The 24604-nt window shown below is 39.7% G+C and overlaps 1 protein-coding gene across 1 annotated transcript in view; it reads left to right on the top strand.

Moving 5' to 3' along the window:
- Window positions 1-24604, top strand: part of LOC124179225 — a 309079-nt gene that overhangs the window by 189375 nt on the left and 95100 nt on the right. The window contains exon 7 of the mRNA XM_046563427.1: window positions 24287-24476. Within this exon, the coding sequence (XP_046419383.1) occupies window positions 24287-24476 (190 nt within the window). The remainder of the gene's footprint in view (window positions 1-24286; window positions 24477-24604) is intronic.

Here is a 24604-nt window from a genome sequence, read left to right as displayed (position 1 = left end):
ACAATTATTCGAAATACAAAAAAAAAAAAAAACGGGAGCTAGAATGGATCAAACATACTCTGAAAACATATCATAAAAGTGCGTGGAGTAATGATAGTTTCGAAATACCAGTGATAAAAAAATTAAAAAAGAAAAAGTAAAGAAACCGCAGCTCAAATTTCATATCCAACTTATCATACTGCAAAAAGGAAGAAATAGCAAAAACACTATGGCTAGTGGAGGACAGGAAGGAAAGGAGTCGCCAAGGTATGGAAAACAAGAGTATAATTATTCATAATTCACCCCGGGGTCTGTGTAATACAAAAGCATTCATGCGACTACCGATCTGCGATGAGAAGTTTTCACTCAATTTTTCATTATTACATTGATACAGAGTGAAATAATAATTAATCATCTACCGTCCGGACGTGTGTGTATGCAGTGCAGATGATTTCCAGTTGATCGAAATTCTTTCTTTCGCACAGCTGTTGATGCAGTCGTCCGTTGGGTAGAATAAATTTCAGTTCGCGGAAGAGATAAAATTGATTGGAACAGAAAAAAAGCCGGAAAAAAACGAAAAAAAATAAAAAAATAAAAAAATTAAACCGCGAAGAGTTATAACGGGACAAAAAATTGCTAAACCCGCCCACGTGTCCGCGGTTTCGATGCATACCTGAAAGCGCTGCAGTTTTTAGTCTACCCACATCTACGCGACTGTACTTGCATTCTGCAGGAGTCGATACAGGTGCATGTGTTGTTTCTGAAGGGATGTGCACGCAGCGTAATAAAACGACCGTCAGAACTGCATGGCACGCATTGCAAAAGCCCCGCGTGTCACGGTGCAGGGTTCCGTTTTATATGCATCTCTATGTACAATGTGCACACATATTTACACGAGTACATATTTATCCGTCTTTGTGTACGCGGTACTAATCGATGCACACGCGAATCGGCGTGACATCGCAGAAACGTGACTGCAATTTCTAAATACGTATAAATATGTTTATATTTACACGCGTATTTGTGTTTGTACGCCTGTGTTAGGTTCGTTTTATTATACGTAAAGTTTGAATGAATAACTTGTGCTGTACGGATGGATGGGTAGGCTGGTAGCTGCAGGTATTTTCTACGCTATACTGCCAATTTTAAATTTCATGCAAATTATGTTATACGCTTAGGCCATATTTCAACCGCGCGCGTTTTCGCTACCCTGCTGAAAACATCCGCGGAGTTGTTTTTTTTCTTATTGATCTCGAATTCGTTTGTGATTTGAATTTGGAAGTTTCAGTCAGTTTGAGGGTTGTTATGAGTCGTGATGTTTTGTCGACGGTAAGGTTTTGAAAATTCTTAAACATTTTTGCAAGTCAAATTTAGATTTTATATTTATTCACCCTAAAAACGTGAATCAGATTAATGTCAAGTAATTAGAATTCGGATCTTTTTTTTTTTTTCTTTACGAATCGTAGAGTACGAACGTATGGAATGTGATGCATAATATAATAGATATGCGCTGTATTTGCACAAAAAAATACCGTGTGTGTTTTCGAGGAACAGAGAGTTTCATTATTGGAAATACCGATCAAATATTTGCGTATGCGTTGATCAGATTTGGATGAAAGAAAATAAGGAGAAAGTAAGAGAAGAGACAAAATGCAGGTTGCTCCGTGTGTATCTAAGATTCCAAGACGGTCTGGCGTCCATAGATTGTTCGAATGGAAACGCTCGGAGAGAAATAGGAAGAGAAAGAGAGAACGCGGAGAGACGAGAAACGTGATCGACAAAACTACGGAGTAGGAGAAAAAGTCGTGGACGAATAGGAGCAAAAAGGGAAAGCGAAAACGAACAAACGGACATAAAATCAAAAGCGAAAAAAAAAAAAAAATATTAGTATTCAAGGACTATTACAAGAAAAAAGAAAAAAAGAAAAAATGAAAAAATGAAAAAAATAACGGAACAACCGTGTTCTTTGATTGCGAAAGAGAAGAACACCCAGATGCGGTGTACGAAAATGACAGTCCCGCGGGCAAACTTGCTTGTGCGGAATTTTCGCTTTTCGGTGAATATTGAAAGCGGAAAAACAACCCCGGATGTGTAGAAACGCGTCCGACGATGAAAATCAGAGAAAAATCGAGAGAAGTTTGGTTGATTGGAATAAAGTTTGTTTCATTGGATGAATTTTGATTGAAAGCTGGTATTCTGATTGTTTAATTCGAACGATTTTTATTCGAATGAACGAATGTTTCAGGGCTTCTTCGTTGAAAGAATTTTTTATCTCAGAAGCTCAAGATTAAGCTCTGTCTTAACGAATTTCACAGAAGATTTACGGTTTGGATAATGAAAGCTCGAAAATTTAGAGCTTCATTTTCATTCTCTCCCCCCTTGGTTTCAAGCTCAGAGCAAACTTTTTCTGCTTTTTAAAAAAAATCAATTTGTAGACGCATTTTGTAGAATATTTTTTTTCGTGGTAGCACTATATTTTGTTGAAGATACGAAAATTAATGACACGATTGCTTGAAAATTGCATGAAAATTTAACTGAATAAAACATACTTATAAATATGAATTCTTGATTTTAATTCAGTCGATTTAACGAAATTATACTTTTTTCTATGGAATTATCAAAATATTGAATACCTTCTGGTAGATTCAACTAAATTGCTTCATCGTACAGTTCACCAAATCTATTTGATGGATAAAAATTAGAAGAATTTGAGCAAGCATGAGAGCTACTAATTGATTGCCATTATCAAATAACACGTTACATCGTAAATCAACAAAATTTTTCGTTGAAATAGCAAAAATACTTTCGATGACTGATCGAAAATCCTTTTTCGTGAGAGAAGTAATATGAGCAGTTATCAGTACGAGCTCCAGGCATCCGTCTAGTATAATGAGCAGAACTAAATCATTCGCTGGTCTGAAACCATTAAATCAACCTGCTAATTCACAATGTTATATTTCTTTGTTGTTGTTTCATGCCACTCGTAATTCATGTAGCATAAATTACAACAAAACGATAATTTTCTCAGTCACAACAATTAAACAGTCATTTTCATACATTTGCAAAACTTTTTCTTACACATTACTGAAACATTGTTTTCTGTGCACTATAAAATCAACCAAACGTTTTGGTTATGTGAAAATACCGTTTGGTCGGATATATATTAACCCTGAAATTTCGTCGTAAGAACTAAATTTTAATCGTCAAGACCAACTTTTTTTTGTGGCTGCAGTGGTTGTGAAATCCTTGTTTTTTTTTTTTTTTTTTTTTTGTTTTTTGTTTTTTTCTAAATCCAAAAGCATGGATCAGTGAATTTTCTCCCGTTAGTATCAGAGCCTTTACGTGCATCTGAGGTTCGTCAGTCCTGTCGAGGATCCCTCAGGATTAAATCCCCTCCTCTGGCCGACAAATACCCACGTATCCATCCGCGTTTCTTGCCTCTCTCTCTCTCCGCCGATAGAGCTGGATTCGCCCATCACGAGGCTCGAGGAAAACAATAAATCCAATATTACTCCTTGCAGACAATATTCTTCTTATATATTTATAATAAATATATCCTTTACTTAACTTATGTATGTACCTTGGTCGTTATTATATTCCTCGTCCGATATTATAACAGAGAATTTTTCTTCAAATATCACACTGCTGGTCCTGGTATCGGAGGATTACACATCCATAATCATTAGCAGTGGCCAAACCAATATCTTGAGCGTCTGTCTGTGCTGTTATTTTCCAGGGGCATAATATTATTACCAGAGAATAAATTAGGGTTTGAAATTTATTGCTACCTAGTTTCAGCCCTTGAGGTGAAAGTACGCTTTCATAATTCGAAATCTAAACCATTTGGGAATTAAAATGGGTACTGTATATTTATACTAATTATAGGTCGATGTTTGCAACGTAAAAGTAACGGTGCACTTTTAGGTAAACTCGTCAATTCAAAACTTTGGGGCTCTCTGGAATTCGGTAAACCATAATCAAGCTGACGTACTGATATTTTCAAAATTCAGTTAAACTTTGACGTAATTTTAAGTTTGGCAAATAGCGAGACTCGTTTCAAAGTTTCATTTATACGATAACGTTTCAAACATCGACTTGATTCGTACTGAATTCTTGATGAAATTCTTACCCGCAACGTTGGAATTCCACTTCACCTTTTAATCTTAGATTTTTATTTATTATTTTTCCCGTTAATCTTGAAGCTGATTGAAAATGGAACGATAAGATTTCAAATTACGTAAATACAATTGAATAGAATTCACTGTCACATTACATTCGTTGAACCTTGAATCCATTGATGCGTTCCAATCAGGATTTCAAATGAAAGAAAAACTTTCTGTAGGGAAAAATAAGCAATAGAATCTTCAGTTATTGAGGCCTGGATTTTTAATTTCTTTCACGGTGAACCTTAGGATTTGATATATTTTAAAAATAACAGTGACATATGGTGCAAGAGATCAATAAAATAGTGTTTTCAGCTTAATTTCAGTTTTTCAGTAATACGTGCCGGTATTATAGATGGACTTTTCATTTGACGTACACATCCGCTGGGGGTTATCCATCGACGGTTAACAAACGATTCGTTAACGCGAAAAAATACCCCATTAACATCAACAGAATCAGTTTCTGCGGCGAAAATGGAAACATTCGCATGCTGTTCGCTTTTCGCCTGCAAAGCTGCAAGCTGCGAAAAATGCCCCTTCGTGTCTCTGTGCGTTAACGACGGAAAAACAGTGGAAACAGAGATGGGACGAAGGAGATAAAAAAGGGTAAAAGAGAAGATGCAAAAATAATGGGATGGGAGAAATACAGACTAATGCAAATTGCTTTTCCTATTCTTTATTTATACGAACGTGGTCGTATGGCTTTATTCAAGCTTTTGCCTTGCAGCTTCAGATATTCTTCGATCCTGCGAATGTGGCTTGGTGTTCCTCGAAAGGCCCGTTGTTTTTGCGTCGTTATTTGAAATTACGCAATTCCGTCATCGCCGTGACAAATGTGCTATTTGTTATTCATTTTTAATGCTGCACTCAAATTTTCTCACAGAGTTGTATTCAATCAGTGCTTCTATTGATGCTTTTTCCGCATAACGAGTGCGTATGAAATTGTCAAAATAATTACGAGATTGTAAGGATTCAATCTCGTGATCTAATCTTGTCAAATTCGTCTTCAAGATTCTCACTTAAATTTTCAGCCATTGTCGACAAGCGTGTTAATGCACAAATTATGTCATAAAGTAATCAAGCGACGAGTCGAGCTCCGTAAGGATAAAGTGGGGGAAAATCTGACTAGAGAAAGGAACGATACGTTTTAATTCAACGTTTTCTTTTACAACGTTTTTTACGATAATTTTTTTCACCCTTGTCATTTTTCACAACGAAACCTGCTTACCAGGCGCTTTCATTTTACCGCGTACTGCTCTTCTGTGTATGCATATAACTTACATCCTCAGAAATTAGTTTGAGTCGTTCGCGGTGCGCTTCGCGGTAAAAGTAGCGGTTAAACTATATAACTGACAAAAAAAAAAAAAAAAAAAGTAGAACAAAAAAAAAGGCATGAGCAAAAAATGGTAGAAGAAAGTTTAAAAGAGAATGTAGAGCAAAAAACATCCGTGCATTATAATGGTGCCAGATTGAAAAACTTTTAGCTAAAAAAAGAAAAAAAAAAGCAAAGTTTCACGTACATACATATATATATGTGCAGCTGCAGGTAAACAGCGAAGCATGCAAGCTTGATTTCAGTTCCGGGTGGATATTGTTTTTCAAATTTTACGTATTAACCTGGACATATGCGGTCGTAGATTCGTAGATTGAAATTCGAAGAGATTGATCGCAGATTCTGTAATTGACACGAGTAGGGAGAAGAAATGGTAAAAATCATCGAAATGGTATCGAGTCAAGAGTGAAGGGAAAAAGTTGGCTGGAAAGGTAGGCGGAAAAAAATGAAAGATGAGAAACTCTGGTGTTGTAGGGAATTTGGTATTAGTGAGGGCAACGTCACTACGTCGGCCGGAGGCTGCAAGTTAATGAGAAAAAAGAATGAAGGATGAAAAGAGGGAGGGAGAGAGAGAAAATGTAATGAAAAAGTAAAAAGGAAAAGTGGGCGTAAAAGAAACAGTCGAAAGGTTGCTGCCGAAGCGAGAGCTGGAGGTAAACGCCGGCAGACCACTGAGCGATAATGCTGCAAGGCATTTCGGTCCAATCCCATTGAAATCACCTTTACCTTCCCTATTCAACGTGCCAAGTCCATTCAGAACCCGCCAGATCATCGATTCAACCAATTTCTGAGACTCCGAGCGCTTATTATTGCCGATTGTCTCGAGTAATTTTCTCTTCTGTACGTCTTCGTCCTTGTCCTTCCTTTTTTACGCGATTTCTCGTTTCTCTCTCATTTACTCCCTGCTCTTATCCCTCGTTCTTCGAATCGACGCACGCCTTGTCAATTTATTCGCAAAATTCGGCGAATTCGTTATTAATTGCGGTGTGCCGTCGAAGCCTTTCAGTTTATTCAATTGTAATTTGTGAATAGTTGATGAAATTTTCTGAAAATCAGTCTTTGGATATCGGGATAGAACAGATTTTCGAGAGAATGAACTAGTTTCAAGGATTTATGAAAATATCAAGGTATTGTGGTCCGGAGTCAAAGTCAATCACTGACATTTTGAATAGTATGAAAATTCGAAGAATCGTTTAGAAAATGAAAAAACCCTGACACAACGTCGAGCAATAATGTAAAAAGAAGAGAAACCGCTCCCTCGGTACCGAAAAAGAGTTTATCATATTTTGGAGAATCGAAAAGTCAGAGATTTAGCAATTCTATCATTGCAGCAATGCATCGAGCCCCTTGAGGAAGAAAACTAAGAAGAAGAAAAGGAGCAGGCAAAAAATACGACTCAATTTAATTCCTAACGGTGAAACAATAGCATCGATTTTATTTTCATATCGAAACTGCGGTCCATGGGGTTTATATGGGGTCGACGAGAGATGTGGGCTGCCTTCCCGCGTGTATATGGGGTGGCGGATGAGGGAAGCGACGACTCCAGCTTAGGATCGTATCGAGCGATGGATGTTCGGGGTGCACGTCACGTAGATGAGAATTCTCGCGAGGAGAGAGGAGAGGAGAGGAGAGGAGAGGAGATGAGACGAGAAAGTCGGAGCCGCAGCTCCGGAGAGAAACTTCAGTCCTGCTGCAGCCCGAGAGGATATTGAGAGCCTCGAATTTACCCCGGTATTCATACGCAAGGCAGACCCGTAACCCTCGGTGTTAATATCAAAAGTTCAGGTTTCACTGGATCCTAAATGCCGGCAAATCCTAAACACCCAGCCAGCTGATGATCTCCGCTCAATTTCTCCATCAGATGATCCTTAAGGTCATCCTGCATCATCCGTTGATTCCCGACCCACTTCTCGACACGCGCTTTTGTCTGTGAAACTTTGTTTCCCACTCGCGATGCATAGAATTGTGATTAAATTTAATGTGCGAAAATCCGATTCATCCGTAAATTGTATAATGGTATATCATTCGGGTTTTTTCGTGGTTGAAAGAATAAAAAACTCAAGTCCTGCAAGGAAGTACGAGAGAGAATCATAGTTTGGAGAAAATTGGGGTGTGATATTTCAATATATGCAAACTTGTTGAAAGCTCGCGCAATTGATTGCGACTGAACAAATTATGTGAAAGATTCGTTCATTTCGGTGAATTTTGTCCATCCTTATAACTGATTGAAATTGATTAGTTCAAAAAGGGGCTAAAATTACTTCTTTGAACCGAAATTTCGAGAGTTGATTCAAACTTCATAAGTCTAGTCCCGAAAAACGAAAACATGAAGGAGAGCGGGTCGACACCCAATGAAAGAAACGGGTTTGCACAATATTTACAATCCAGTTTTACTCGCCTCGTCATAATATTTCAGATCGTGTTCAGTAACACGCGGTAAAACAAGATGAGAAAATTCGTAGATACAGATGTGATTTCACTACGAAATATGGTTTCCCATAACAGGGTGCATGATCGGCATATGCGGGCGAGTCTCTCCCGGGTTCTTTACGGCCTTCATCTCTGAGGGCATTTGCATCGTTGGGATTGATCGTCGCTCCATACACGGAATACAAAAATCTTTTTCCGACCATGGTTCAGGGGTTCGATATCGGTTACGGTGCGGTTCTAGAACTTGAGCGCTTCGGGAAGAGGAATTCACGGGGGAGGGGATCGCGTCACTCTTTTTGAAAAAATGTAACTTGAGATAAAAAATAAAAAAAAAAAAAAAAAAACACGCAAACAAAATAAAAAAGGAAATGAAAATAAAACGCGAGGCCCTCTTTCGCATATTACATCCGTCAAGTCCATCGCATCCATCATGGAAATTCAGACAAAACACGCGCGCTGCCTCTTCGAACTCCTCGAGGAACAGAGGATGGGGATTCGGGAACCTCTCCCGAACCCTCGGTATATTCCTTCGGGACTTCAGCGACGTCGTGTCTGCTCAGCGTGACCCCACTCTGACAGCTAGGTGTCAAAAATATGCGGAAGAAGAAGAAGAAGAAAGAAAAGAAAAGATTTTCGCCGGAGCGAGGCATTTTATTTATTTACCTTATTCCGTTCATTCTTTATGTTTCTTCTATATTATTTATTATCACTGGGTTTCAAGGAAAATGGTCTTTTCTGAATTCCAAAAATTCTTACACCGATGATCGTTGCGAGAAATAATCAATACCGTGCAATAATTCTTAATGAACGTAATGTACGCATCTCGACTGGTTTGAGTCGGTTTTATCGTGATTCCTGATTAACTTATTTCCATAGATTTCGCTGATTGAAATGATTATTTCGCTGCATGAATATTGTTCTCGAAAATTACCAAATTGTTACCACAATCACTTCTCACAATTACTTGGAATGATTTTAACAATCTAGTATGTACAAAATTCGCTTATTTAAAATAATCAATTATTCTCATCCATCGTAATAACGAGGCGAACATTTGACAAACTGTAATTATCAAATCAACTTAACAAGGAACAGATTACAGACTTGTGTACAATAATGTTCGTTAATGCCTTCCTCTTCCGACTGACTTGTTTACGCTCCGAATAAAAATGCGAGTTCGATTCTATACAAATTATTTGACAATGACGAGTTATCGTCAGATGATTCGTGTAGAAACGAGCTTGTATTTTGTTTCGGATGGAAAACAAGCTAGCCGGAAAAGGACGGAATCAATGAACATTGCAGTACACATATATAATGTACGACAAAATGAGATACATAATGTGTATAATTGAATTAAAATGACAGTTAAGTATAACAAACAAAGTTAAAGAAGTAATAAAAGTAAAAAATTCCGTTCTCGCTGTGGGATTTGGATGGAATTTACAACGGAATGTTCAAAAAGGCCTCGAGGATGCGAATTCACTCTCTCTTGACACTGTTAATTGCATGGAAAATATTTGACAACGAGCATGAACGTGGCGTTTAGAAACACATGGCTTGCCTGGTTAGGATTATTCACATGCCTCTAACAAAAAAAAAACAACAATTATATATTTTCGGTCTGCGCGTGAGCGGCGTTTGCGAATAATTCGTCGACGCGCTTACGTCAGTTTAAAATTTTAATTCGAGCTGTTGTAAATGCGCAGTGTGACAGCGTAGATAATTCATGCGGCTTGAACAATGTGCTAAAGCGGTATAAACGAGTGATGCGAAATGTTAATTGTTTCGAAAAATTCACGTTGTAAACGATATCACGTCCGACTCTTCGTCTTACTCGAGCGATCCTGTCAGTCTGTGTCTCTCTTTGAAGCGCCTCCTGCCAAGCCACCTTCTTATTCTAAACATAGTTACAAAATATGTTTCAAGTCCGGCTTGAGTATACAATTTTTTACGCCGACGTCCAGGCTACACACGAACGTGGATCTCTAAACACGTGGCACGTTTATCTGTCGCCTGAGAACAACAAACATTTGCCGTTTACAACACCAGCTTCACCCTTGTTTCAACCCGTACGAACTCACTGAAATAGATCCTGCGGTACATGATTCTCATTTTTCACTTTCACTGATTATGGAGGAGCTAGTTTCTATTTGATGATAGGGTGAAATTTTGGTTTTTTTTTATGAGAAGCTGGCTAACCAAATTCGATACTTTTATTAACATTTTACTACTGTATAGTCGTAACTCAAGTGCTTGGCAAATTGTTATGTTTGGAGGCTACAAAGGTATCTTTGAAGATTTGCAAACAATAAATACTGGGATTTTGAACAAAAGCTTACAATTAGATGTCGCTGGTTCATTTCAAATTACTGTGAATTTGTTGAACGTCTTGTAGTCCGTTCGATTTCACTCATCGACAGCTCTTTTTACGGACACGATCGTTTACTACAAGATTTATTTTTTGTTCTCAGCAGTCAATGCAATATTGAAATTTTTTTTCATCGTAATCAATATCGACAGATGCAACGTGCCAAAATCAAATATCTTACGACACTGACAATGAAATAAGAAGAAAAACGTGTTTCCTTGAATTTATCGACAACAGTTTTCAGAATAGAATAACCATCGTAGAGCAAAACCGAAATAATCAACCCAATTTTTAAGCATATCCAAGCTTTTTTTATCATTCCCTTATTTTTTATATTTTATATTTGTAAAATGATGTTAGTGTAATTTACGAATAAAATAATTCACTAAATATTTATCGTACGACTATCTAGCGATAAAATTGGTGGTAATTATGGATTTCTGTCCAATTTTCAACCTGCGTTAATTGTAAAAAAAAAAAAAATAAAACTTTATCGTCAAATAAATCGGGCAAATAAACTTTACGTATACACGATTTGAGATCTTTGTTTCCTGTTTAACGCGGTGTGTCCGACTGTGCTTATCTGACTTTCAATCTTATTTTTCCGACTTCCTCTTCTTATTCTTCTTCTTTTTCCCCTTACGCTTCTCACCACCGAGCTGCAGCCAGAAAGCAATAGACGACGAGTAGTGAATGCGGTTATATCCGTGAGTGAGCGAATGAATGAAATATACGCGCCTCATTTGGGCGATTTATTTTTAATTTTTCTCAACGTTTTTTTATTTTCTCTTCTCCCTCTTCAACGACGACTAGACCTCTTTTAATAGAAGTCACAGTAGCGTTCGCGCGACATGTGTCGTCGGGACTTCTGGCTCTTTTTTGCTTTTCTTTATCTTTTCCTCTTTTTTTTTTTGTACCAGCGTTTTTATTTTCCTGTCCCTCGGCACGGTGAAATGAGAAAGTAACTCATTTGTCTAATACAGACCATTAATTCCCGCTAAACCTGTCTCCTTAAGTGTCAACCATCCGGCCAATAGGAAATTAAATGTCGGCTCTTATTTTTTTCCCATCTCCATTTTCCTTTTGTCAAGTCCTTTCGTTAGATTTTTGTCTCGTTAACAGTCTTTTATACTCAGTTTTCCGTTGAAAGACTTCGATATTTCGATGTAATAATTATTAGAAATAAAATAAAATTTTTATCCCCAGCAAGACAAAAAAACGTCGATGGACGGAAGAGTAGCAGAAGAGAAAGTTGAACTGTCGAATGACAGTGATGCACATAATTATAGTTGCTCTCAAAGCTCTGGACTCGTTTGTGATGAAAACATTCAAAAACAAAACACATTCGAAAAGACACAGAGCCCATTAATTAAGAAAAACTTGTCAATTGACGAAGAGAAATAAAAAAATATTCTTTTTCACCGAATCATAATCATAATTGTGAGAAATAAAAGTTTAAAAAAAAAAAAAAAAAAATGAACAAACTGAAACACGCGGCTTGATTTTTAAATCTATGTACAAAGCAACTAATGTAATTAATAATATACCGTGGGAATTAATAATTACCTGAGGTTTATATTATACTTACACATATATAGCAACCGGTGCGCCTTAAATGGTTTACCAAGTTTCGTTGTGCTTAATTATCGCTGCCCCTAAAAAGTACCGGGTGGCTTAACGTGTACATCATCTGTCGTAGCTTTTGCTTTTAATTTAACACACTTATACAGCGGCACACCTCGAGGCATTCCGCAGTATTTGGGGAGTCGCGAGGACCGGTAACCGAAGAAGTAAATCGCCGCTCATAAGTCGTTACGGTCTTCTAAACTAATAAAACACGGAGGTGGAGAGACTGAGGTTAATTCGCCATTACAGACCACTCCGCCCCCCTAATTAACCGCACGCGGGCAAAGACGCGACATTTTTACGACTCGCACGGTGCCAGTTTTTATTTCTTTTTCATTCCTTCCTTCTTTCTTTCTTTCTTTCCGTCCTTTCGTTTCCTTATCCCGATTTCTAATTTATTTCGGATCTCCCTCCCCCTCTGCCCCCCCCCCGCCCCTGTTTTTTCGGCGAGTGCAATTCTGACGACAACTGGGCAGCGCGTTTTGCTGAAAATGACGTCAAATCGGAGGAGAAGGATGTGTGGAATAAAAAAACACCGGCCACAACAACGAGACACGCTCGACGTAGGCGCCATCTTTTGATTTACGACTAACTTCGCGAGCGTTTCGAAGAACTACGGAAGTTTTGACTATGCCTATACAGATACAATTTTCACCGCTCGGCGAACAGCATGGCTTGCATCGGATACAGTTTTCCTTACAATTTGTCTTCCCCGTTGGCTGTATACAATTCCTGAAAAAAAAAGGCAACACATTTCTCACTCTTGACGGACGTGTATTTTTTTTTTTTTTTCATTTTCTTTTTCACTTACTCTCACAAATTTTATAGCCCGCGTGAGTCTTAACTGAGAAGTAGAGGAATAAAATGACTGTATGCTTTCGAAATTTTAGATAAATACGGAAGCCGTGAAGACTGATAAAATGTTATTAGGGCGCATATCGAAGTGACGATTAACAAGCAGACTCGTGCAGGAGAATACTTGAAACCCCTCGAGCTTCTTTTGCATCGCGGTATAAATCTTTAAGAGCCTGCAGCTTTTGAAGTCGCATAACTTCCACTGCAGGCACGCAGACTTTGCGTGTCCCGAAGGCAGTTCTGCTGCAGTAACTCTTGCGTAAGTGCAGAGGCTCCTCCACCCACACGCAGGTAAAACAGTGCTTGACGCGTGTGAGAATATATTCTGCAATTGTGTACCGGGACGCTCGATATAAGTGCATAGAGGCTCAGCTTCGCTGTTTCTACAGTTTTTCGCACCCAGGTCATAAAACGCACGACGATGCAGGGGTTACTCTTTATTTTTTTTTTCTTTAGAGGGGAAAGAAATAGAAGCGATGGAAAAAAGTGACTTCACCTTCTGGATTCGATCCAATTAATTCCGAAAGCTCGCCGAGTAGCTTGGTGTATTTTTTATTCGTGCCAGTCGCTAAATGGAAAAATAAACACGAAAGAAAAGAAAACTAGGAGTACAAACCAAGGTAACAAAAAAAAAAAAAAAGAAAACGAAAAATCCCGTACCCTACCGTTAATGGAAATCATTTCTCACGAAGGCTATTAATTTCCCGTACACAACCCGTTGTTTACATAAAAATACAATAATCTTGATGGACAACCCACGCACAGTTATTCACGAGATCGGACTCCGCCTTCGTTTTCCTTTCATCAACCTCAAGGTATAATCTACGCAGCCTATGAGATAGGAACCGATCGATCGGCACAAATTTTTACTAATAGGCACTGTCATGAAGCGAAAAAAAAATTGTCCGTTTCGTGCAGCCTTTTCAACAAACACGAAACAAAAATCACGTGAATGTTGATCGACAGATATTTTTTTATAAAATTTTTTTCTCATCAGCACATATTATTTTAAAGACAGTGTACCCACGTCCTTTATCATTTCCTGCATCGGTTTCCAGGGTTTCAAACAATTCGAAAATATTCGAGAACATTTTTAGTCTCAACATTTATCGAAGATTTTTGAGGTTTTCAAGGTTTTTTTTAAACGCTCGACATTTTTGGAACTGTTAAACAATTGAGGTTTCACGTTTGATCGACGTTTTAAAATCCACAATCTCTACTCGACTTTCATACCTTGTACTCGTGATCACGTAATTCTAAAACAAACCTGGGATTTCCCCGAGATAAACGATAACGGATGAGAAGACGATACAGCTTCGAATAGTTATTTGCCAAGGGATGTGTTAAGGCCTTCTGTGTTCCACACTAGAACCACACATCCGAGACACGCGTGACACGCGTGTTTGTGTTCTCGTAAAGTACAATCACAGTGCCTGTTATAAGAACTCGCTGGAGAGTTAGTGACGAGTGAGTGGAAGAGCTATTGACTGCACCAGCAGGATACGGCGAGAGCTTGCGAACCTGCGTTACGGGCAAGTATTTGCGAAGTTTCTCAAGCTCATACATTGGCTCGAACCACGGTATAGAAGGTAGGCAAAAGCCAGGAACACATGCACATTATTCAGAACTCCCGCTGTCCTACAACTTGTAGTTCAACTATTCAGTCTCATTCACTAAACTCCGGTACTATAAATCTGTAGACCAAAATCTTCGCATTTTCATTTCCTGCTTGCAACTTGCGGAGCTAATTATCTGCTCGTGATTATAACGAATGAAGAAATTTCGTTGGAGACGGTCGTTAAATTAATATTTATTTCAACGTTTTGACCAGGCCTAACCGCTTGCATTCAGGCTAGCAAAGAAAAACAAGAGAAAATATGACTTGAAATAATTGTATAACTGTCCTTTATACTGGCTAACAGTGAACAGAACTCGTAACAAATGTTCTGTTTGTTACATATTAGATTATATTGGGGAGATATAGTGGAAAGCTACATTTTTCAATAACTGTCGAATTCAAGGTCGAAACTGATGCAAACGAGATATTGATACAAGAGATTTTTGAAGTAAATTACGGACTAAGTGAGAAATTAATTACAACAAAAAGCAGGTACAGGAAAGTGAATCACATTTTTTCAGAAGTTCAATAGAAGTGTCACAATTTGGGATTGACTGTGATAATATTACATACAAATTTGGTGACAACCTTATGGACCAGATGTTACAGGAACGCCATCATGTGAGGGAGTGAAAAAAGGTGCGAGCTTGCAGCTTCCGAATGCAATTCGCGAAGGAAATTTAGGTGAGCTCGGAATTGTTTGGAGAGATTTGTTGTGCGAATTCTAGTGAAAAAGGCAGCGCGGCTTAACACCTGTCCGAATCGTACGGTCGTTACTACTCGGTCTTCTCCTGCATTCGCGGCTGACCGCAGCTGTGTCTACACTACTTTAGCCGGACGTCCGTTTCTCTTCGCGACCTCCCGAGAGTCCGACTGCTGTCTGATGCACGTCTTCGGGAGTAATTGCTGTGAAAACAATGTCAGGAAGTAAACGCAAGGCAGCGATGAAAAGAGCCCGAGAGACTTCCGAAGTACACCGAGAGAAATTTTTAGTTCCGGTTACCGCTCAGTCCTTAACTATTTTCATTTTTTACCGCGATCGAAAAATATAGTTCTAGGTAGAAAATGAAAATTAGTCTTCTAGCTGTTACCGGAAAGTCTGGTATCCGTTACTATTCTTTCTCATTACGATCACTGTTGCTATGTTTTCTTGTAACCGTTGCGAAAATTTAATGCTTGTGCAACGATAAATTGACGTTAAAGCCTTGTTTAACTAGAAAAGTAGAGTAAACCAAAAAAACTGATTTTGCGTTGCAATTACCGAAAAAAGGTCGAGAATAACGCAAAATGGTTAGGCGTACCTCGTTTTTCGCAATTACAACAATATTCAAACATTTTTTTTTAACGATACCTGCTTTACTGAATTTTGCTGGTTACTATAACAAAGAAAATTTTGCTCATTGTCAGAGTAACGATATAGTGTAAGATAAGGCGAAACGGACAGAAATTCAGCTGGAATATATTGTATTTCTATACGTTTCTTCTGTCGGCGAGTTTTGTAATCATCGTACGATTATTCATACATCAACATACGATTGATAAAAGTTCATTAACGATTACGTAATAGGGAGAGAAATATGAAGCGATGGTTGCGAAGAAGGCTGAATAGTTTTTGATTAAACGTCTCTCTATACCGAGTGAAAATTGAAACATTCGCGATTGAATCAATTAAATTTTGATTGCTCTACGTGAAGGTACACCTGCGCGTCGAGTGTTGCACAATATTGCATAGTATTTGATTCGAATGATCGATTCAACGCTGCTCGTATGATTGAACTTTTTTTCTCGTACGTGAAAAGTGAAGAATTAACTCCAGGCCGGTTTGCAACTCGTGTATTCGCACAAAATATCGTAGGGTACGATATAACGAAAATAGGGAACGGAAGAAGGATCGTTTTTTACGTACGGAATAAACTCGGGTGGAATCGAATATCACGAATCCCCTTTCAACAATCCGAGCCGCTGTTTTTAATCACGACTAATCGCCTCTCCGCGTAGAGAAATCAATAAATTTTCTTCTTGTGTCGTAATCCTCTATTCTCGGTAGCTTTTCCTTTCACTGGATTGATTTCCAGTCAACGTTTCTAGTAGTAAAAAACTTGACGGAGGTCGGAAAAAAAAATAAAATAAAAATAGTACTCTTCACGAGGCGAAAGTATTACGCGAACTGATTCGCGTGATTCAGGCGAAACGTTAATCCGACAATTTGGGAAACGCACAGTGCGAAAATGAATGCCAAAAACCGAGGGAAGTGAAGTGCGGTACTCGAGCGTCGCGGTTTACGGCTTTTCGCCGCCGCGTACATCAGAGGGACGCTGATATTTCCGCGAGTATAAATGGTTTAAATATAAATTCGCCCACAAAACCGACGCGGGCGGCTGGGCCAGTCTTTATTCGCAGTTTCCATTCCTCTCGTTTCCCTTATATTTCGTTTATTCCTCTCGGACGTTAAAGGCAACTTACACGTATGTATACCGCTAAAGCGAACGCGTATATACGCGTATCCGAGGTAATTTCGCCGGCATCAAATCGTCGAAACATTTCGTTGTACTTTTACATCTGAGACGCGGAAGAAGGTGGAAAATCCCGGTCGGCTTCTCCACCCGCAATTTAATTCCTGATCATTGAATTCTATCCGTTATTCGCCGTTCGATGTCGCAACTTTGTACGAATCTGAAAACCCTTCAATATTCATGTTATACAGTTGAATAACGGATGAGTATCTAGGTTCGCTCTCTTCAGACCTACTCTCTCTCTCTCTCTTTCTCTCTCTCTCTTTGATCATTCGATCTTTGCAGTCCGCCGTAGAGTATTGTGATAACATCAAGGAATTCGTTTGCTCTTACAGTCGCAGGGCGAATGAAATATAACGGCGCTGAGTGACTGACTGAGCGAGTGAGCGAGCGAATCTCACAAGGCCGTAATTATCACCGATGCCGCGCCAAATCATTCATTACCCTTGCAGACCTCCCCGCTTTGATCTTTCTTGTAATCCAATTAGCTTGTTTCGCCCCAGACTCGACTCTCTCCATATCCGATTGACGATGAGCTGCTTTCCCGGATCTTCGTCTGTCGTTCCGTTGTTCGCACAACAATGTCAACAACAGTTCTGTACGATATTATACCGCCATAATTAAGCTTCTCTAACAATGTATATGCACACCTAATCTCATTCAGTAGGTACTGTAGGTATGATATTTTCCTCACCCTTAACCGTAGCTATGATCATGAGCTGGGTGAGGGTAAAAAACTAGAATTGCTAGTTTATAGAAGGAACAAAGTAGCGAATATTTTCATAAACGCGAAAATTTTATTCGTAGAATTTTAAAATTTTGAAAGTTAAAGTACGGAAAATTGAAAACATGGTAAGTCGAAATATAGAAAGGTCAAAACATGGTATGACAAAATCGAGAATCTGTATACGATTCCACAGTTTGACCTTTCTGATATTTTCCTTCTCAGACTTACTTACTTGGACTCTCAACATTTTTAAATTCTATCTATCACGTTATCCTTTCTTCAAACATTCGACTTTATGGCCCTTCAAGTTTTTGATCTTTTTATATTTTTTCCCCCGCACCCCATAAGCTTCCGATGAACGCACGCGGGTAAAAACATGGACGTACAACACGTTTCAGAAAGAATTGGGACATCCTAGTGTGTCGCCTAAAGGACTTTAGACACATGCAAATACCGATATTCGGATCTTCGATCCCGTCTCTCCCCGGGGACGCGTAACTTTTTACAGTTTAAGGATATTTCGCCGAGGCGAGGGTAGCGATAGCGGATCGAAAGGGGGCGGTGTAGGTGTTAACAAGTGACGAGGTGGCGGACGAGCTCATAGATCAAGGCGTTCTTCGAGGCGAGGGTTCGAGACGAAGTAGGCATGCAAGTCCCGAGGTCGGGTTCGGCTCGTCGAGCTCAGCGGAAATGCCGTGCTAGGAAACCCGTGGAAAAGTAGCGGGCGAAGAGAAGGTGGGGCGGACTTCGAGGCAGGTTAGCATAATGTCAGACTAAACCCCCACGGAGGGGGCGGTAAGCTTGAGGAATTTCTTAAAAATGTCAACAGACTCGGGACGAGTCCCTTCGCTATTCAATGTTTGCCCATTTCTGTTGTAAATTTCAGCGGGTTAACTTTGCCAACCGGTATAGGTTTGAGTGTGAGTATGCGTTCTTATTCGGAATGAATTCTCAGTCTTACGAATTGAATTCCATTTGATTTACTACATTTTTCACTCGTTATACAATTAAAGCAGTTCAAAAAGAATTTAGAATTTATTACAGACTCATTTCAGTAGAGTGTCATATCTTCAGAGCTAAGTCTGTTTTTTCGAAATTATATATTGGTTGTAATTATACCGCTTGACTTTGCATCTCTGAAAATGCAATCAAATTGTCAGCGACTTGTGAAGGACGGTCAAGATTCAATATACATTTCGGAGAATTTCACTCCTCGCCGAGGTCCCTGTGCAATAAAAGGTCCGACTCACAAGGACTGGCTTGAGGGTATACTCGAGATCCTTTTTGCCCGTGGAAAGTCCTTCTAAAAGTCGCAAATTAAAACCAGATCCGACTATTCGACGGTCAGCTTTATGTCACACATTCACGGGTCCGTGAAATCGATACTGTGAGTCAAATAACCAGGCCTGGAAGTTCAATCATAACCATTGAACTGAATCGTGTGAAGAGTCTCGTGTGAATTTGGTAGAGAGCCGCGATCGGATGAGTCGGCGAAGATGAAAAATTGCGTCGTTCATTGTTCATCCCCATCCTCGTCGATTCTGCCTATAAAAATTCTTATGGCTTTCTTTTTTTGTATAATCAGAAGCTGGTTTCATGAATGAGATTGAAGTAGTCTGAGGTTTCCTAAGAACGAGACGTCGAATTATATCAAGTGTTTTTTTGAGTCGAATCGTCACGAAAACAGGAGAGAAAAGACATGAGGTGAAAAAGTTGGCGGTATTTCGGACCAAGGAACAATTTTCCACGTGAAGGGAGATTGAAGAATCGACTACATGATTCGTGGCGACCGGTGTATAGATATTGAAGAATGAATACGTCACTCTGAACGAGTGTCTCACCAATTTTGGTTTCGCAGCATCTTCCGCTATTCAAAATCCAGAAAAAATGTCAAGAAGGTAGACGGGTAAAATTGTCAGGTCGGTGGAGGAGGTGGAGAGGTGAAAACGCATGTTCTGAAGTACTAGAAAATTGGCTTCGCTTTCCAAGATCATCTCACTCGCTCCCTTTCCCTCTCTACTCAGTTTCGCGGCGTTGGATCTGCCGAGCGAGAAACGAAACGATCCGAGGGAGATGAAAGAAAATTACGATAACCTGTGGAAATTTTCACTGCGAGGCGCGAAGTTCCACGGTATTATGGTTTGATTAACGGCTCGATATTATAGGAGCGTGAATAAACTCTGGACTGAGCCGAAGAATGACGGCGATAAATCCGGCTAATATTCAAATTACAACTGTAACGCGGCATGAAATGAGCCGGTCGCCATACGACGCCCTTTCCTGCACTTAGACGCGACGAAACCCTCGAAGTTACGGAGTAAAGAACGACCGAAGAGGGCCGAAGAAAGCGCCCTCGTCATCGAGGCGACACGAGGAATCGCGTATAACCGTATTTCACGTTTTTGCGATTGCCTTTTCCGACCCCTCCAGCCATCAGGGGTACCGAAAAGAACGTGCACGCCAGGTCTTCTCCATAATCCATAAATTTTGCAACCTTTTTTTTTTAAAAAAACTTATCGCTCACACACCGCGACAAATTTCATTTCTTAAAGTAGTTACGAAACTACGATAAGATGCCTATCGTTTCGGCGACGATTAAAGTATTGTTGGAATTACAAGAAAATCTGTGCTAGTCACTTTTTTAATTACAAACAATGTAGTGCTAGTGACGATGGTAAAAAAATGGTTAATAATTATACTACATTTTTTGGTTACAGTTTTTCAGTTTGTTTCCAGGATTATAGTTTTCGGTTGAGGTGAAAAATGAAAACCGTAACTACAAGTTTTTCTTATTTTAATCCGTCATTTCTTTTCTCTTTTAAGCATGGTATCCTCCACGCATATTTCGGCCTCGGAGCCCCGTCGGCGGGAAATTAAACAGAGTCTGGTCGTTAAAGTTTGAAGAACCGAAGGTTCAATTCATCATTGTTTGTAGCGATGCGTAGTACCGATAACCAGCTGTGTCGAAATCGTGAAACAACCGCACATACGTGTAATAAGATTGCAAAAATGTTCGGCAATAAATCATGCGGTGGATAAGTGGGACGGACGAAGGGGGAAAATAAAGAGAGAAAGAGAAAGAGTGCCGGGATGCGTGGTCTCAGCTGTTCGCTGCTACCACGTCTGATTGAATTGCCTCGCTTCGTTCCTCGTACGTTACCTAACTTTTCTCCTCCTCCTCTTCCTTCTTCGTCTTCTTCCCCTTCAACGTCCGCACAGGTTACACTTTCCTTCGAGAAACCGCTGTTCTTCAGACTGTCGATTTCAGGGAGCCAGAAGAGAAAATGCTTCAGAAATACCTTAAGCGTTGCTGAAGAGAGGCGGAAGAATGTTCATTTTAACGAGGTTTTCAAACCAGCTCGCAAATTCAAAAAAGAGGCTAAAATTAAATTCTGAAGGAGACGAGGCTGTGCCGAGAACAGACAATGATAATCCATTACAAGATACGGAAGAATGGGAGATGCGACAAAAACTGTTGAAATTAAGATACATCGCGGACTAATTTTGAGCGTGGATAAATCATCGGTCCGAAGGTTCAGTTCCATCTTTTTCTCTGTTTTCGGATGATTAACGATTTTAAAAACCGTTTATCACGTTTGTTTTTACATTAGAGGTTGAAAACGGGAGCTTCAACATTCCGGAAGCGATTCGAACGGAATAATTCCTGGCGCGGGGCTTACTAATGACGAGGTAAACTGGTTCTGACGTTTAGCAAGGCTCCTGCCATAATTTCCGTGATTAACCAGATACCTCTCTATACTTACACGTCGTTGCAGAGCGTCTAGTGTTGCAGTACGTACGTACCCCTTCTCTTCTTCGTAACCGTGGCTCACTGCCAAGCTTCAAATGTCTCCACGGACGTAAATTATCTTTCAAATTAACCGTGTCACATTTTGTTTGAACCTTAAAACCGTCGACCGTCGTTGAATTTTCCTTCTAATTGGACTCTTCCTAATCTTTCGCGGAATGAAAAATGAAATAAAATGATCGGATTTGAAGAAAGCGAAAAAAAAAAAAAAAGAAACGATCTTAATAACAGTGTATTCTGAATGTATAAATACGTTTTAAATAAAATTTATTTCCAAATTAGGCGATTTCGGATGTGAAAAATTGAATTCTTCGTCACTTGAAGCTTTGCGTGGATTTACTTTGTTCAACCATTTTTTACTTCGCCAAAACTATTTTTCATCGTTTCATTATCTCTCATGTGAAATTTGATTCCAAATAAATTAAAGCTGGATAAAAACTTAAACATTGTCTTTTTTAGCTTGAAAAAAAAAACAAACGAGTAATTTCGAATACGCGTATAGATCGTTTTCTGTTTTGGAACAAGAGTCAAAGGACACGCGCGTCTTTCGAACGAAAGCACATCGTGGACTCGCAATCTTGATTGATGCTTAGATTGTGCGAGGGTGACACGCACCTGGGTCTTCGTTCCTGAAGTCGATAAAACAATGCTGCGAACCCAATCCACGCTAAAAAGTCCCTTTCTTTGTCGGGTCGAGTCTGCCGATAAAAAGAAGAGGAGGAATTTGGGCTGATTTTTCAAAAACGGTCGCGTAATTTGCGTCGAAAAACTATGGACGTCATAGAATTTTTCTCGATTTGATTTTCGAGAAAAGTTCTTATACTCGTCCTATGTATACCGGATTCTTTCACTTCCTGTTAGGTATCTTCCTTTTCCATTCCCTAATATCCTGAGGGACTTCTGCTAGCGCATCGTACATGTATAGTTGAGAAGACAGACGGAAAATCGGTGGCAAGAATACACACAACGAACTAGGAAAGCAAGGCAGAAGCTGTAGACTGCAGTGATGGATCCTTCCCGGTTGCGTCTCACGCTCAATTTGACTTGACACCCTTCGGCGCCTCCGACGTCTCCATCAATGAACGTATCTTTCTTTCCCGCGTGTTTGCCTTCCTCGTTTTTTTTTTCTTCTCATCTTCCTCGCTCTGTTAAAGCTTCAAATTTCTCACCTGTAAGCGTTTTCCTAAATCGTCTGTATGTTTATAAACGAGCCACAAAAAATGGATCCCAATGAGTCCGCGGACGGAAGAGAAAAAACAACGACTTGTAGTAGAAAGCACAATATAAGTAAACGAATGCTGTGGTCAAGTGGCTATAACTTTTATTTAAGTTTATTTTTCGTCGGGTTAATTAAACGTCAAGGACTTGTATGTAACAGTGTTTCTATACACAGTTTTTCAGCCTCCGTGAAAGTAGTTCCGCCTCGTAAAATCCATAATGGAACGACAGAACAAGAGCCAAACAACAGCGAAAGGTGAAAAAGAAGGTAGAAAAAAACGTTGAAATAAAAATAAAACCAGGGAAAAAAATACTGCTACAAATGGTGAAACTGTATCATAAACGTCGGACCGTGTATAGTTTTTGTACGGTTTGAGTCTGCGGCGCAATGTTTGTGACAAAATTTGGCTGCGTTACCTCGTTAAAACCTAAATTAACTAGCCGAAAAGATACGCTAGGACGCAGGCACAGTGTATGCATATTGTATAATGTACATAGGTGAATGTGTAGCTTATACCCTGAATTTTTATTTTGTTCTCATGCTCATTCACCTAAACGTGATAACCCTTGTAAAAAAAGAAAAAAATTCCATGTAGGATTTTTTGTACTTGCGTCGTTAAATGGTCCCTGACTGAGAATAATACTGTAAAATTACGGTGAAAAGAGATCAAACTAAAATTTAAAAATTTCAAACTCAGGAATGCGTGAGAATGTTGAAAAATCAGCTGTCGTAGTTTGACTCGTATTATATTATGGACAAAAGATGAACCGATAGTTAATTAATTGATCATTACCAAAGGTTTTACGAAATAAAAAATCATCCGTAAATGGATAAAACACTATTTACTCTAAATGACAATAATCAAATGCTATTTATAAGTTCACAGTTGACCTGCGATACTCTCTAATGTGGGATGAAGTATATTTTTTCTTCTGTCTGGTCAAAGAGGTGAAAATAACGGTTGAAAAGATGTGCGAAAAAGAAAACGGTGCTCGTACAACTGTTTTATCAGTCGAATAAATAAATACCGGATACAATAACGTATAGCGACGTGTTGCACTTCAAAATATGAACCTGTAAAATGGTACAGACGTAGAAAAGGTGGGGGAACAAAAATAAGGACAGAAAGAAAGCTTGGCGGGTTGATAAGTTGAAATTTTTTTATGACGCCCCTCTACCTCCACCCCTGAAGCCGCAGGGTGCACCGGGTCTGCCTCCGGCAACGAGCGGGACCGGTATTTCCAATTTCACAGAGCGTGGGTTAACGAGGCCGCGGAGAGGGTGAGAGAGGAGGGAGAGGGGGGGAGAGGGAAAGGGAGAGGGAGAGGGAGCGAGAGGTAAGCGTCCCGGAACCCCCGGGAACCCCCTGGTTCCGGTACATTACCTTCCCTGATTACCGCGCCCTTCTCCAGGAGCTGGAGCCAGGAGCTAAGGTATGTCGCCCGCGTTTGTGCCACCGAAATTCCGGGAAGGCAGGAAGGAAGGACAAGACGAATCGGCTTTTAATCGTCCGATCCCTGCGGCTCGAGGAAGCCCCGTTTCCTATATTTATTCAATTTTATTATAGCGAGTTTGCGGCATACCGATTTTCGTGGTCTTCGTTGTCTCGTGAAACGCATTAATACTCTTGTTTCCATGTTCCAGAGCCGCGCAAAAGCTAAACCTCTCATCGAGTCCTCATCGAAGACGCCGATCCGGCGACGAGGGCATCGCTTCGGATGAACAACCGATTTCTCCGAACGGCTATGCCGCTCTTCTTCTCAAATCTCCCCCACCGGCTCCTCCGGCGCTTCTCAGGAGGATCGGCGTCAAGGAACTCACCGGTGTTGGAAAGGTAGGAAGATTTTTCACCCTTTGATTCCATCGATTTCACTGGAAATCTACCGGAGATAAAAAGTATTCACCCTGGCATCGTCTTCGGCGTAAAATACACGATGATAAGAACTATGATCGTGAAGTTTG

Source organism: Neodiprion fabricii, chromosome 3 (genome assembly GCF_021155785.1).
Source record: "Neodiprion fabricii isolate iyNeoFabr1 chromosome 3, iyNeoFabr1.1, whole genome shotgun sequence".
NCBI classification, from domain to species: Eukaryota; Metazoa; Arthropoda; class Insecta; order Hymenoptera; family Diprionidae; genus Neodiprion; species Neodiprion fabricii.
Note: the sequence above shows the minus strand (reverse complement) of the source record. Positions and strands in the feature narration are given on the sequence as shown.